Raw genomic sequence first — 15,488 nt, forward strand, 5'->3', positions numbered from 1 at the left:
TATGGCAAAATAAAGTGATTTGATCATCATAGCATTAGCATTACTAACCACTCAGCAATTAGCAATAAAGGTAAGTTACATTGTATCTAAAACTAGGCAACTCAAAAATAGTCGAATCTCAACTTTTCAGAACAAAGATACAGTACACATTTATTTAGCAGACGAACAGAGTTCAAAGTGTTCTCTATAGTATGAAACCTCCCAGGCTTCTACGGTGTTTGATTTTGACTTCTGAGACTGCCATTTGAAATTTCTTTAACGCACCAAACTTTATGAAGGCTGCAAAATGTCAAGAGAATCAAACAATTAGAACAGGATGCATTATTTCTTAGTAAAATGGCAGAACAAAAAAAATCCAACTAGATATGAAGCAAAATGAAGGTACAATATGAGGCAGGCAAAGCTTCTATTTTGAGATAAAGCCAACAGAGACATACATTTTTCTAGTTAGCTCATTACAGATGGATCGTCCATAGATAATTAAATTTGAATCAACACTTTAATATAGTAACACAAGTCCTGAACTATGGCTTTACATGGTGTTACAAACTGAAAAAGTTGAGTATTTCAAGACAAAAGATTTGAATAATTACTTTTAGTTGGTGCCCTAAAGCATCTGAACAGCATTAGTGCCTATGGCAAATTAGTAATTGAGAAGTTTAAATGCTGTGCCATGATAATCAATAATCAATTTGTTTAAACAGTGTCGTATTGAACCTTCTTTAGATAATGCCTGTAGAAGAAGCCACTTTCAGTAACTACAAAATGAGCTCATCACTGTAAGCCGCCGTAGTTGTCAAGACATTGCAGCCTTCTTTGCCTCCTCAAGCTGTTGTAGTTCCATCAACCTTTCAGCCCAAGCTTTTTCCCTTGCCACTGCAGCCATCTTTCTTTCTATCCTCTCCATGTCCCTCTTCTTTCGAAACTCTGCATACTGAGCTTTGCGTTTCTTTTTCTCTGACTGTTGATTAAAAGTAATCCAACAGAAGCAGTAGTTCAATTCTCTTATGCTAGTCAAATATGCATGTAGACAGTACTATATGATAGATCCATACAGAGGAAATATATCAGCCAAGAAAAACCTATTTGCCATCAATCAAGAGATACAACATCTGTAATCAAGCTATGAAGCCATCATCTGGTTACTCAGAAACTTAAATTCTACTAATAGAATAAGGATTTTAATTCCATTAATAGGATACAAAATTTCTGCTTCAAGATGAATAAAAGTCTTAACATGTAGAATCTAAATTGGTAAATGTTGTGCCATCAACACACTAGTCATCTTTTGCTAAGATGGACTAACAGACTGATGCAAGATCCCGGTACTTAAATTTCTCAATAGAGCTTGCTGATTGCTATATATCCTAACCTTCTAAAGAGGGAAGTGTCTATTTCACATGACTCTCGCTTTAACTTCATTTCACTACATGAACTCTTATACACTTGCTGAAGCTATGAAGATTTTCAGGAGAGAAAAACAACTATTAAGCCTGATCTGTATATATGTGTATATTCAATTTCTTCATAATATAGGACACTAGAAAAAAACAAAACAAATGAAAAAAGAAAAGAAAATACTGAACAAGAAAACGAAAGTCAACTATGAAATCTTCCAATGGAGCTCCAAGACATGAATAAAGAAAGAAAATGTTGGTTTACTCTATACCAGACACTATATTGTGCTAGAGCAAGGAAAAAGAGAATGGAGAGCAATAATTACTTATTAATTACCACCATGCCTCAGGTTTGGAACATGCGAATGGAAACATCATTATCCAAATCATTCTCAACAAATAAGAGTTATTTAAGGAGCAATGACTCGAAGTCCAAAGGCATCTTGAAATGAGTAATAGGAGGAAAGAAAACCCAAAAATTAATACAAACACCATGGGGAAGTTGTACGGAGGAACTAAGGATGTCTATTGGACTCTGATAACATGCTGGGAATGCTAAAAGCAACATGCACAAAGAAGTTAATTCATAGAAAGGTAACTTAACTTATCCAAGAAAAGGCAAACTGCAAACTTTCATGATTAATTAGTACTTATCTATATTTGACACAGATGTAATTACAATAACTTCCCTACAATAGATCTAACCCTCGTCGAAGACAAAATTAAGCTTCCCAACTGAGAAATAACAAGGCCAACTAAATCTATACATTTCATCATTGTTTAAATGCATATAACTTTTATAAAACATTGCCCAAAAAGGGACTCGCAAAGTAGAACAAATAAGCACTCTTAATGAAGTCTCATATTCCTAACATGAAAAAGAACAGGGTGTGAGATGAAAATATCATACAACCGTACCAGTATGAATGCCTTCCGTTGCATGATACGCTTCTTTTCATTCCTATTCTTGACACTTCCTTCATTGGGTCGGCTTGTAGGTATTGGTTCTCCAGGCACGTACTGGACCCAAGCATATGGACCTATTTACTTTTAGAAAATTATGGTGAGAAAGTCAATCTTGAGCTAAAAGGAAGTCAATAAGATCCTCTAGCTGCAAGAATACTTAAATGATAGCACAATTAAAATAGCCAAGAATGATAAATAAGCAAAAGCATGCCAAATGAGATATTACAAAACACAAGATAACATCCCTGCCAACAAGAATCAACAAGAACAAAAAGATCACACCTGGCGGTTTGAGGCTCGCTCTTTTCCTTCGAGACTTCATCCCAGGCCTTCTCTTTGGGAACCTAGTTTCAGTCAAGCTATTGAATGCAGTGCCAAGTGGGGAAGTAGAAAAATATCGTTCCGAAGACAAGCCATGCTGAGGTCCGAAGTAGAACTTTCCGGGACCTCCGCTAATTGAATCAAATGGCGTCGGAGATGATTTCTGCAACAGTAGCAACGAAAGAGGCAGAGGGCGAGCGGCCGTCAACTGTCGAGCGATGATGTTTCTCAAACCTCCAACTAGAGCCATTTCTCTTTCACTCCCTCCTTATGCCAATGAACCAAAAATCGCCTTTTTCTTGCTTTAAGCAATCATGTGGTCTATAAAAAAACCTGAAATAAAACAAATTTGAGAGCAGAACAATACGAAAAGAGAAACATTAAAGCAGTTGGTCTTATCAATTCACATCTCCAACCCGATTTTAGGAATTAAAATCATAGAAAAATATCAAGATTTTATGACGAGCTGACCATTCCTCGACCGACTGAAATCTCGAAAGATAAGTAGATTTAAACAAACTAAAGAATATTGAGAAAATCTCTTAAAACTTGGAATGAGATCGAGACTAGGTACCCCAAAGAGGAGTGTAAATCGAGCATTTGTTTCGAATCAAGGAAAGAGAAATTTCTAGTTCTGGAGATCGAAACAAACGGAAAAAATTTCGCGAGAAGGAGGAGGAAGAAGAGGTTAATTTATTACCTTGGAATGAGATCCAAGAGCGGAGGAGAAGCACAAGCTACGGCTGGGGAGAGGAGAGGGCCGGAAAGGGTTTAAGGGAATGGAAAGAAAAAGGGATTTTTACAAATCACACCCTACATTTTACCTATTTTATGATTCGCACCCCATCTTTGGGGATTTTATAACGCGACCCCTCATTTTTCCTATAATATTCATTTAACACCCTAACATTACTTTAGCTAACTGACATTAATCATGTTATATGGTTTATGTGACTCTAGTTCAAAAATTATTAAAATACCCTTAAGGAATCATCTTTAAACCCTAAAATCCCAAAATGGGATTGAGTTGTCTTTAAACCCTAAAACCCCAAAATGGCATTCAACCAAAAATGATTACAGAAATTAACCCCAAAATCCCAACTTAGGAGTAGTGATGTAGGCTTGGAAAAGCTCTTATCGTTTGGGCAACTTCGGAAGGCAACCTCCTTCAACCTTCGACTGCTTGATGTTTTGGTGATGTAGGTTTTGGGAAGCTCTAATTCCAAGCTGCAACCTTCCGACTACAAGCTCCTTCAACTCCAATGGCTTGGTGTTTGGGGAGCTACTGCTTGGGGTTTGGAAGCTTTGAGGTCAGCTTGGCATTTATGGATGTTCTTCATAGTTTGGGGAGCTATGAGATAATAAATTATAAAGGTTTAAGTTATGAATAAAATTAGAGATGAGTACAAGGATAATTTAGGAATATTATAAATTATATAATAGATTATAACAGAATATTCTCTTTCTGGTATAGCTCTGTTTGATAATAGTTAGGTTAAGTTAACTCAGGGTGTTAAATGAACATTACTATAAAAAGGAAGGGTCGCGTTATAAAATCCTCAAAGACGGGGTGCGAATCACAAAATAAGCAAAATGTAGGGTGTGATTTATAAAAATCCCAAAGAAAAAACACATAGCACGTGTTATGCACGTGAGAAGGTTCTTATTTTTTTTAGGACACTGTCAAAGAGCAATAGTCAACAAAGCACTTAAACTGAGCTTTTCAGGCCAACGTGGTTTAAGTATCTGTTCACGGCTTGACCCACCAATCACTCGGGCTGGGTCAGATTCGGGTCGGGCCGTCTGTCGGCTCGTAAGAGATTGAGCTAGTCGGTCGAGCCGGGCCGGCCTGACCCACAAATCATTCAGCCCAACCCATATTTTAGCTATTTCTAGAATTTTTTTTACTATTAGCTTATTTTTTAAAAAAATATTTATGTCCCTCCATTTTAAAAATAATAATAATAAATAAATAAATAAATAATGTGTGCTTTAAAAAAATATAAAACGGTACAATACCAAAATTTTAGTTGGTTTTTACTGTTGTAGAATGGGTAAGTATTGTAGCCGAACGGGCGGGCTACTGTAGTAGAACGAGCAGGCCTAGTTGCGTCCCAAACGAGCGAGCTTTCAAGTCGTGTCGTCAAGCGAGCAAAGGGCTAGCCCGTGCAGCCCATGGGTAGTTTGGGCTCGGGTCAGTCAGGCCTAAACCGAGTCCGAGCTGAGCTTAGCCCGATCCAAACTAGGCTGAGTCGGGTCGAGCACAGGTGGGCTGGGCCGTTTGATTAAGACCTTTGTTTGGATAATTCCTTTTTCTTTTAGAGAAACTATCAATAGACTACTCATTGTAACAGTTATAATGCCCTCCTTTTTTTCCCACAATTTCTTTTTGGTTTTTTTTTTTAAGTAACGAGAACTTTAAAAGTATCCTAGTTAAACAGTGTGGTTGAGATTTGAACCTAAGTTCGTTTAGTTTGGTGGAACCACTGATAGGCTAGGCGAAGCTAAATACTAATGCTTTTTTTACTAGATCAAACTACTTAGATGGCTTAGGTTTAGTAGTTAGGCAATCTAATAGGATAGCTATCATTTTAGGGAACATATACAGCTGATTCCAATCACCATTGGTCGTTGAAGTACTTACTGTCTTAGAAGGATTAAAGGGCACTAAAGATATGGGGATATAAAGCTTGCTGATCAAGTATGGCTGCCTTAGAGTCAATTATTGTTTTTTTTAAAAGGTGGTCCATAGACTAGAATTCATAGTTAGTGAGGATTATGTAAGGCACGTAGCTACCCCTCCGTCCAAAGACTTGATGACTTGGAACGGTGGGCACGCTGTGCAAGATTATGAGCGAAAACATTGTTACATCGTTTGTAAAGCCCAACTTGGTAAGAGGGTGCTTCAACAGGATGGACTTATTATCCAGAATAATATGTTGTGTTTCCCAGTCCGCAACAGAAGCTTAGCAATTTATATAGTTAAAAGCAGTTTAGCAATCACTATAAGCCATGCAGTAGAGTTTGGGAGGGCCTTTGAGAGCTCCACCAGACCTGCCAAGATAGCTTGGGCTTCTTCCATAAGAGAGCTAGGACAACGCTCAAGGAAAAAAGATTTTGCAACGAAAGATGACTCCGAAGGGACGCTGAAATAAATCCCAATTCTACTACACAGGTCACTACACCATGCAGTGTCAACCCAAAGTACACATTCTAACGAGTGGGAAGAGGTAACAGGGTAAAGGTCCATCAAGCCTTTGTCAAAGTCCACACTGCTGCCATCCGCCTCGGTAGAGAGGAGGGTATGAGTATTATTCACAATGTCTCTAGGGGAGGGGTCACAACGCTTGAAAACTTTATCACATTTAGCTTTCCAGATGAACCAGAGAGTAGTGAGGCAGTAGGAGACGTCATCAGTTGGCAGCTCAGCTTGAAGACTTCAAATCCAAACATCAAGGGAGATGAGATGAGGGGCGATCTTGATGCCTAGCTTATCAGTGATGCCAGTAGGGAGCCAGGGATCATGGAGGATAGACGTAGACTTGCCATCACCAATAAGCCAACGGGAGTGCTTGAGGAGAATATCTTTGGATTTCAAAATAGCAGTCTAGGGAGCAGACCCGAATCGCTTGGAGCTTGACTGCCGGAAGGAGCAATAGTTTATAGAATTAATGACAGAATTTATTAGGGTTTGAAGAAGGGTTGAATCGTAAATCAATAAAACGTTAGGGTGCGAAATGTAATTCCAAGACCACGTCACTTCAGCTTCAAGCTAAAACTGATGGAAAATTTCGAATTCCCTCCCCTTCCTTTCCCTTTCCCTCTCTCCCATTTTCTCAATCCCTTCTTCGTTCCCAATTCAATCTCCGATTTTGCTATTAAGGAATCATGGCGGTGACCTCTTCCCCCAATTTGGACGACGACGACTGGGAAATCTGCAACGACGAGGGCTTCATCTACAAGCGCCGCCGGAGGCGGGATCCGGCGGCGGAGGTTCGGCCGCCTTCTCCGGCGCCGGGCGATGCCGAGGCTGACATCAGGCGCCGCCAGAGATCTCGCCGGCGCCGGTGCCTTCTCTCCCTCAGGGACAAGTACATGAGAGAGCTGGAGCAGTGGGAGTCCCTCTCCTCCGCCTTGCTCCGCCTCACCACTACGACCACCACCTCCGCCCCCGCCGATGACTCCTCGTTTTATCCTCTTCCGAAGACGTTAATGGCTGTGGCCGAGGTCCGATCTACCCAACCATCGATCGACGAGCTCCTCTCTCAGGTAGAAGAGTACTTTCCTAACGTTAGGGTTAGGGTTAGGGGTTGTGCGCTGATGGGTGTTCGTGATGGGTTTTCAGGTGGAGGCTCAAGAAATGGTCCTCAAGAAGCTGTCGGAGATTTGTGATTACGTGGAGTCGGTGTGCAAGGAGCAAGAAGAGAGCTTGATGGAGTCTCTCGTTGAGCTGCCGATTTGGGGAAGTCCTCGGTCTCTTATGGCCTCTTTGTCAAATTAATTTCTAAATTTGCTAGTTCTTAGAGGCATGAATACGTGTGCTCATGTATCTGTAGTTTTTTGCTCAATTGGTTGGTGTATCTGTCTGTATGTATGAACATCTGTTTTTCGTGTGAAGGGAATCAACATAGCTGTACTTCTGGTTAAGAATTTTAAAGTTTAGAACTTTTGAGTTCTTGAGTTCAGGAACTCAATTGAGTACACGAAACCTTTTTAACCAAGCCCGAATTAATGCAAAAGGAGATTGTGCAAAGTAGTATTTTCTAGAATTTATGTTTTCCTTTGTCTACACTGCTGACTTATAGAGAGTAGTGAACTAGGTAGGCCAACTATTTTTGTATCATTCCTTCTGGGTTCTCTTGGGAGACATTTAAGAATTTCAAGGTTTTAAAGATTGTTGTTAAGCCTGAATAGTTGCATGGGTTATCACATATGGTAGACAAAAGTTATTAGATTCAAATGCGACCTTAGAAATTTGAGTCTTGCCCCATCTAATGACTTAGAACTTGTTTATGAGAAGGCCTCATGCAGAAGGATAATGACCCAATTAAAGTTATGGTCCCTTTTCACTGGATTTGGCATCATTAGACCCTTTCTTAGTTCTTGAAAATCAACCTTGAAATCAATTTCTGAATTTAACAACAAAATTTATTTACTTTCAGGCTGAATTAAAATTTGGGTGTCTTACGAGGAAAGAAAATTTTAATAACAAGTTTAATTATACAAATTCAACATTGTATCTCCCCTTGCTTATTTACAGATAATGGGTCAAAAGATAAAGACTTATGCCATTCAGGTTTTGGGTACTAAATTACATAATTGCTTATCCAAAAGCTCACAATTATCAAGTGATGGCACTTAGTGCGTGATAATTTTGCACCATGGAACTACAGGTAAGTTCTTTTTGAAGACATGTTTATGCACCTATTACTTTCCATGCACGTAATATACCTGAAGGATACACAGGAGAAACTACTGAGACACCTCTGATGACTAGCTACCTTAGTGGTATCCAAGATAAGGAAATTTTGATGTAGTATCTCTAGTCCAAGTATCATCTGTCATCTGACATGTCTAGTATTTACCCTTTCAAATGGACAAGACCTTCACGCATCGAGGCGATTCTCGTCTAAGATATGATGTAGCTGACCCTAGTTAGTGGCCATTCTTTTTCAATAAAACTTTCTGATCCTGGCATGTATTGGCGCAGAATGGAAATTTCACGTATGTAAGTGCCCAAAGTGGTCATATTACAGGCATGTTGAGTGAAGACTTCAATTCATGTTTGATCAATGGAAATCTATTGCAACTTTTGCTCTGAGATTCATTCAAGGGAAACCTCCTTCCTTCATATGGAATATCTTTGATACACTGCAGCCTTTATGTGAATCTTGAGAATATGTTAGAATATGAGATTGCACAGGGGCATGTAAAAAGCTAACTCCAAAGAAGAGCAATGAGTTTAACTATTATTAGAGTAGGACAATCATTCCCATTTTCAAGTTATCTGGATGAAACATGGACACAAAGGAAGGAAGAAGTAAGAATCAGGTAACATTATTTCATTCAGTTGCTGTTCGCCTTAAACTAACTTCAATTGCTTTAGTGAGAAATATGAAGTTGCTACTTGATTTTGCATAATTAGAGCGTTATGTCAAAGTTGCATTTAAAGAAGACCAAAGGTAGCTGAATGTCTTCCTCCACACAAAGATGAGAATATCAACTACCACACCGCTATTCCAATTTGACAATTAAGCAAATATATGAATTCATGGAGGAAAATAGGGCTTCCTATTCTGTTTTCTTTTCTTCAGTGCATAATCAGATACTGTCTTAGATTTTGTAGTTGAGCTGCTGGAATAGAGAACGGCAAGATTGCATCTAATTTAACAGTTATTTATTTGATTTTTTTCCTTTTTGTGTACCTTAATGTCGAAGTGAGGGTCATAAAGAAGTTCTATAGTTGAGCAGCTGAGATGCCTGTGAAGCTGGAGGTTTCCAAGGGTATGATCAGATTAAATTTATATTAAATCTCTTTTTCTCTCTTATTGTTTTCCTTTTCTTCTCTATTTAATATTGAAGTGATGAAGTGAACACTGAGGATATTTTTGTGACAAGGTAGAGATTTCCAAAGTGAAATGTTGAAAATATGCTGATGGTGATACCCATGGATAGGAGCTGGAGGAGTCTTCAGTAGAGATGCAAATTACTTTTTTCTTTTTCTTTTTCTGGCTGGATGTGTGAGGGCAAATTATAGTGGTCCACTTTTCATGAGAACCGAAATACAAAAATATATTACGTTTGGGACTAATTTTTGTTAAATATATTCTTTGTTACTGAGAATGTGATAGGTGTATTTAAGCATATGAACGTACCCTATTAAACTATAGATTGATTATTAATTGCCCTCTTTGGTTTTTCCTAAAATCAAATTACCTCTCCCATCATAATAAATATTAAAAATGTTATAATTGCCCTTTTCCTTAGAAGATTCATATTTACTCAAATAATGAGATTATTAATCATAATCTATATTTATTTTGTTAAGTTTAGATGAAAAATTAATAGTTTCATATTACTCTAAATACAAGGGAACAAAGAGATATATACAAAGAAATGTTTAAGAAGATAGTTTGATTCTAGGCATAACCACAATAAATTAATTTAAAGTTTACCCTAAATTATATAAGCATATCTATATGTATATGTTTGTATATAGGCTTGATTTTGTTGAATAGATTCTTGTCACCATCATTGCCACTATAATTGTTCGATGAAATTACTGCCCTTGAGATGTTCCTTGAAATTACTGATTGTAGTTCATTAGTAAATCTCAAGCTCAAGCCCCTTTTCTGTTGTTGTCTAATTGTTGCATTGTTGTTACACTTTTCGTGGTCATCTCCAACTCTCACTATCTTTTCTAGTTATTATTGCACGTCATCACCAATTATCAAGCTCGACGAGTGACTCAGGCTTGGCTCGGCTCGGTCAGGGCTGAGCCAAGCCCAAGCCACTAAAATTGGCTTGAAATTAATATCAAGCCGAGCCTGAGCTAGAGCCGGCTCACTCAGGCTCGGCTCGATAGGCTCAGAATGAATCCCGGCCTCGTCCTCCGCCGCGGTGCGCCGGTGCCGCCTCGTCCTTGGCTGTGGTGCGCCTCCTCCTCCTTCTTCTTTGGCAGCGGCTTTCTTCTTCCCTTCTTCGGCAGCGGCAAGCCGCCGCGGTGCCCCGTCTCCTCTTCCTCCTTCTTTAGTAGCGGCAAGTCGCCGCAGTGCCACCTTATCCTCCTTCGGCGGCATCAAGCCGCTGCGGTGCTGCCGCCTCCTTCTACGGCAACAATAAGTAGCCGCAGTGCCCTACCTCCTCCTCCTCCTCCTTCTTCTTCTTCTTCTTTGGCTCAGTTTGAGCTCGATCTGGCTCGATCCGGCTCAGCTTGAATGAGGCTTGATGATAGGCTCATTTCAAGCTCGAGCTCGGCTCGAGCTTGGTCTGGTCCGGCTCGGGCTCGACTCGAGTTGAGCTGAGCCGAGCCTGAGCCTAATACTGAGCCTGAGCCTGACCTGAGCCTGAGCCTGAGCTAGCTCGCTTAGGCTATGCTCGTTTACACCCCTAATCACCAAGGTCATCAATATTATCCTTTTCTCATTGCTATCAAGTATGTGGAATTTTTGCCAATACATCCATTCTACCGTAATTATTGCTTCTCTAGATCTTTTTTAACAAATTGAATAGGCTCTTGCTCAATAGACACAGGTTTTCATTATCTTCTACAGAAATCGAGGTCAGCCATATCTACTCCTCAATCAGACTTTTTAGTCATGTCAGTCATCTCTAGTAATACTTGTGATACTTGAATTATAGACTTTGGTATCACCCAGCATATGACACTAGACTTGTCTATACTTACTGTTTGCTCACGCACACACCTCACTATGCAGCCACCACTTCAGACTGCAAATGGATTTTTTTCTACCTGTTCATCAGTCTAGAATCTAGATTTATCACTGTCATTTCTATGCCCTCTAATCGTCTTACGTTAATATGTTTTACATGTTCCTAGCTTCAGTATAAGCCTCCTCTTCATTAGCAGTATTTGTGACTTTTTATCACATTGTAATTGCTGTTTCTTCTCATATTGTGTAGGATCCATAAACATGCAAGGAGGTTGGAATTGATTGTAGAGTTGTTGGCTTATGTCATGTCATCCTCTCTTTTTTGCACTTATCTAACCCATTCAACATCTCATTTTATTGATGCTACACTTTTCTCTCATGATTTATGGCATCGTAGGTCATATGTCTGAGTGTTGTCTTACAAGTCTTTTTTAGTTCTGGAGCCTTAGGATGAGACTCCTTTATGTTTAATTATGTGGGCTGCAAGTTGGCTAAATATGTGGAAATTCATTTTTCTTTCATTAATAACAAAAGCAGTTCATCCTTTGATTTTTGTTAGTTCTGACATCCTTTGTCTAGTTCATTCTATTTCTCTACTATCTAAGTCTCCTTCTGCTAGTAACGTAGGTCCTTGTTGTTCATGGCATGAGTATCATCTTCCCTATGGATATAATTGTGTTGATGTTGTTTGCTATTCTCTAAGTTCCATACATTTTTAATAGCTCCTCATATAAAATGAGTCTTGTTCTTACTAGGAAGTTATTTGTTTATCTTCAGTGGCAACATGCTATGGTTGAAAAGTTTGAGGTCTTTGAGCATAGTTGGATGTGGGATCACTCCCTTATCGAGTGATGTTGACCCCATTAGCTGCAAATAGATTTACAAGATTAAATAATAGTTTGATGCTTCTATTGAGCAATACAAAGCTCGTCTTGTTGTCAGAGATTTTGCTGAGGAGTATGACATTGATTATGAGGAGACATTTGCTCATCAGTTATATGATTACTTGTATACTTCTTGTAGTTATAGTTTGTTGTGATCTTTATTTCAGATAAATATGAAAAATATCTTTGTTCTTAGTGATTTGTTTGAAATAGTATATATGTAACCTCTTCTTGGCCTCTTTGTACCTTTATCTAATGTATTTACATATGTTGAACTTTTTGTGGACTCAATCAGACACCTCATACTTGGTATGAGCGATTTCATCGTGTAGTTATTGAGGCTGGCTATATTGAGAGTGCTCATAAACATTCTATGTTTATAATTGGATCCCTAATTTTATTTTATTTAATTAATTGCTATTATTTGCTTATTACATTTTAGTCCCTATATTAGTACTATTTGCTTTCAAGTACTTATGAATTCAATTCGGTTGGGTTTTGCCAAACTGGTTAGACGGTAGCCACTTATAAAGTATTGTGGTGCGCACCTTAATGAATTATTGAATGAATTGAATTCTCTTGCCCTGAATCTCCTCTCCTTCTTTATTCCCTCCTCTCTCGATCATAGCCATCATCCTGGCTACGTTGCCTTTAGCCCCCATTGATCGGCCTACCACTTTAGTCCCTTATGGTCTAATCCTCTCACTTCTACTCTCTCTATCATTGTCTTAACCCACCTTCATCATCACTAACCTATCACCACCATCCCTACTGGTGCCACCCTATCATCATTGGCCTACCACCACCGTATTTTACTTAGGAGTTCGTGCCTCCATCCATAGATCCTAAATCCCACTTGGACCTGAATCCTTCAGTTTTGACCCTTCGACATTTGTACACTATTTCAAAGAGATCTTCAAATTGGGCCATCCGATTCGAGTGAAATTAGATTGGCTAGAAAGGTCTTCTCTAAGGTTACAACATATCAAAATTTCACATTGTTACAACGGCTAGATCCATTAGAAAATCTCTCGAAAGCTCTGTGCAAATTTCTACACAAACCTGGTTGTGAGAGGAGATCGTATTAAAGTGGTATAAGAGCCACCGTTCCTCAGACACGCACTTTCGATGATGAAAACTAGAGTCGTGGCTGCATGGCAAAATAAGGAGGAGATCCTCCCACTGAAGGAGGAAACGATTGTTGGAACCTCTACCCGAGGAGTCGCCCGATCGAATATGAACGTGGAAGAGCCTAACATTCAAGCTATGATAAGATATCTTTTGAAATAGATGACCATAAATAACCAAATGATGATGGACATGATGTGAGAGATATGGGCGACGAAAGAAACCATGGCGAATGGAAAAGAGCAGGAGTAGGTAGTGGAGGACGAATCTGTGGAGGAAATTATGGCAGAAATCTCTCTACACATATTTCGGGATGGCCACATCGAAGACTTTATGGATGGACAATGTAATCAAGAAGACCACAATGAAAGTCTTGATCGACACCGGGTCCACCCATAACTTCATCAATAAGAGGCTTCTTTGAAAGATTAGGCTCGAGGTGGAACTATAGATGGGTTCGATGTGATGATCGACAACGGCACAATATTGCAGGCTAATTTTATTTGCGATGGTGTAGAGTTAATGGTGCAAGACTAGTCCTTCATCTTAGATTTTTATCCGTTGGTGTTGGGAGGTGCTGACATCATCTTGGGACTTAATGGCTTCAAAGTTTGGAGACCGTGATGTTCAATTTTATGAACCTCATGCTCACTTTTTGAAAGAATGGCCGACAAGTACTATTGGATGGAAATCAGCCACGACATGTACCAATGTTGCAGTCACTGTTTGGCCTTTTCATGTGTAGGGGATCGAGCTCTACTTATGCAAATGGCTCCCGCTAAACCTGAACATCAACCACCGGCTAGAGCACCCATTGATATGAGGAGTTGCTGCAGGAATTCAATGACCTTTTCGAGGAGCCGTTGACTCGTCGACATGATCATCGAATTCAGATCATTTCGGGGGCTAAATTAGCAAATTTTGGTCGTATCAATAACCCTGTGTCTAGAACTAGGAGATCAGCAAGTTGGTGGCCGAGATGCTCGAGCAAGGCATCACTCAACCAACTAGGAGCACCTACTCATCGCCAGTGCTGCTGGTTCGAAAGAAAGACGGAAGTTGGTGATTTTGCGTTGACTATCAAGCTTTGAATACGATCACCGTCAAAGACTGGTATCTAATATTGGTGATTGAGGAGCTGTTGGACGAGCTCATGAGGTCGGCTTACTTTAGCAAGCTCGACTTAATGGCTGGGTACCACCAAATTATAGTTGATTCAGTATATATACACAAAACGGCATTTCGAACTCATGATGGTCATTATGAGTTCTGAGTCATGCTGTTTGGGCTCACCAACACACTACTGACCTTTTAAGGGTTGATGAATGACCTCTTTCGCCCTCTCTTGCGTCACTATATGCTTGTTTTCTTTGCTGACATTCTTGTGTATAATAGGAACTAGATCGAACACTTGCAGCATGTGTGGGAGGTGTTAAGCATCTTGTGGCAAAACCGACTGAAAGTCAAGATGAGCTAGTGCCTTTGGAGTGAGCCACGCATGAAGTATTTGGGGTGGAGGCCGACCCGAGTAAGATCAAACATATGATGGGCTGGCCGATTCCTACTAACTCGTAGGAATTGAGGGGCTTCCTTAGGTTGACGGAGTACTATTGACTATTTGTCACCAATTATTGCAGGATTGCTACCCCGTTGACCTCCCTACTTAGAAAAGGAAGATTTCAATGGATGAATAAAGCGACGAAGGCTTTCAAAGCATTGAAGGCAGGGTCTAACGCGCTGGTTTTGGCCTTGTCGGATTTTAGCAAACCCTTCGTGGTGGAGTGCGACACCTTAGGTACAAGTATTGGAGCTGTCTTGACGCGAGAGGGAAGAACCATGGCATACATGGCCAAGGCATTGTCGGACCGGTCGCAATAATTGTCCATCTACGAGCGCAAAATGCTTGCAATTATGCACGCCATTACCAAATGGCGTTCTTACTTGATCGGTCGAGGGTTTACTATCCACACGGGCTAGTTTAGCTTACCTTTCTTTGTGGAGCAACATGTGCACACCTTGGCACAGCAATGGTGGGTCATTAAGCTCCTTGGATACGACTACAGCTGGTCTACAAAAAAGGGGCCAACAATTGAGTCGTGGATGCCCTTTCTCCAACATTTCCTTTCCTTTTAGATTTGTGGGGAGCTCGTGCAGAAGATCTTGATTTGGTCCAACTCATGGAGGAGCTAAGAAAGGACCCTTCGAGCCAACCTGAGCATGAGGTGCGGGAAGGTTTGGTGCTCAAGCACGGGCGAATCAAAGTACTCGCGAACGAGGGGCTACGATGTCAATTGGTAGGGCACTTCGTGGTGGTGGATAGGTTGAGCAAATATGCTCATTTTATAGCTTTGGCGCACCTATTTTCAGCAAAGAAAGTTGCTAAAATTTTTGTTCAGGAG

At 40.0% G+C, this 15,488-nt stretch overlaps 2 protein-coding genes across 2 annotated transcripts; one reads left to right on the top strand and one right to left on the bottom strand.

The window, feature by feature from the left end:
* Positions 1-3,460, bottom strand: LOC140780205 (uncharacterized). Its single transcript, XM_073125612.1, has 5 exons — positions 3,385-3,460; positions 2,646-3,017; positions 2,316-2,437; positions 718-961; positions 1-279 (listed from the first exon to the last, which is right to left on the bottom strand). The coding sequence occupies exons 2-4, from the start codon at positions 2,932-2,934 to the stop codon at positions 797-799; spliced, it is 576 nt and encodes a 191-aa protein (XP_072981713.1). The 5' UTR covers positions 2,935-3,017; positions 3,385-3,460; the 3' UTR covers positions 1-279; positions 718-796.
* Positions 3,461-6,480: 3,020 nt separating this feature from the next.
* On the top strand, positions 6,481-7,306 carry LOC140778226 (uncharacterized). Its single transcript, XM_073122839.1, has 2 exons — positions 6,481-6,953; positions 7,030-7,306. The coding sequence occupies exons 1-2, from the start codon at positions 6,573-6,575 to the stop codon at positions 7,183-7,185; spliced, it is 537 nt and encodes a 178-aa protein (XP_072978940.1). The 5' UTR covers positions 6,481-6,572; the 3' UTR covers positions 7,186-7,306.
* Positions 7,307-15,488: the final 8,182 nt, after the last annotated feature.

This window comes from Typha angustifolia, chromosome 3 (assembly GCF_048772165.1).
Source record: "Typha angustifolia cultivar Huaian chromosome 3, ASM4877216v1, whole genome shotgun sequence".
Lineage (NCBI taxonomy): Eukaryota > Viridiplantae > Streptophyta > Magnoliopsida > Poales > Typhaceae > Typha > Typha angustifolia.

Excerpts from the sequence above, each read along its gene's own strand:
- LOC140780205 (XM_073125612.1), bottom strand. The coding sequence starts at position 2,934 with ATGGCTCTAGTTGGAGGTTTGAGAAACATCATCGCTCGACAGTTGACG. Across the intron at positions 2,438-2,645 it reads AGCGAGCCTCAAACCGCCAG|GTCCATATGCTTGGGTCCAG; the intron begins GTGTGATCTTTT and ends AAAAGTAAATAG. Across the intron at positions 962-2,315 it reads AACGGAAGGCATTCATACTG|TCAGAGAAAAAGAAACGCAA; the intron begins GTACGGTTGTAT and ends TTTAATCAACAG.
- LOC140778226 (XM_073122839.1), top strand. The coding sequence starts at position 6,573 with ATGGCGGTGACCTCTTCCCCCAATTTGGACGACGACGACTGGGAAATC. Across the intron at positions 6,954-7,029 it reads TCGACGAGCTCCTCTCTCAG|GTGGAGGCTCAAGAAATGGT; the intron begins GTAGAAGAGTAC and ends ATGGGTTTTCAG.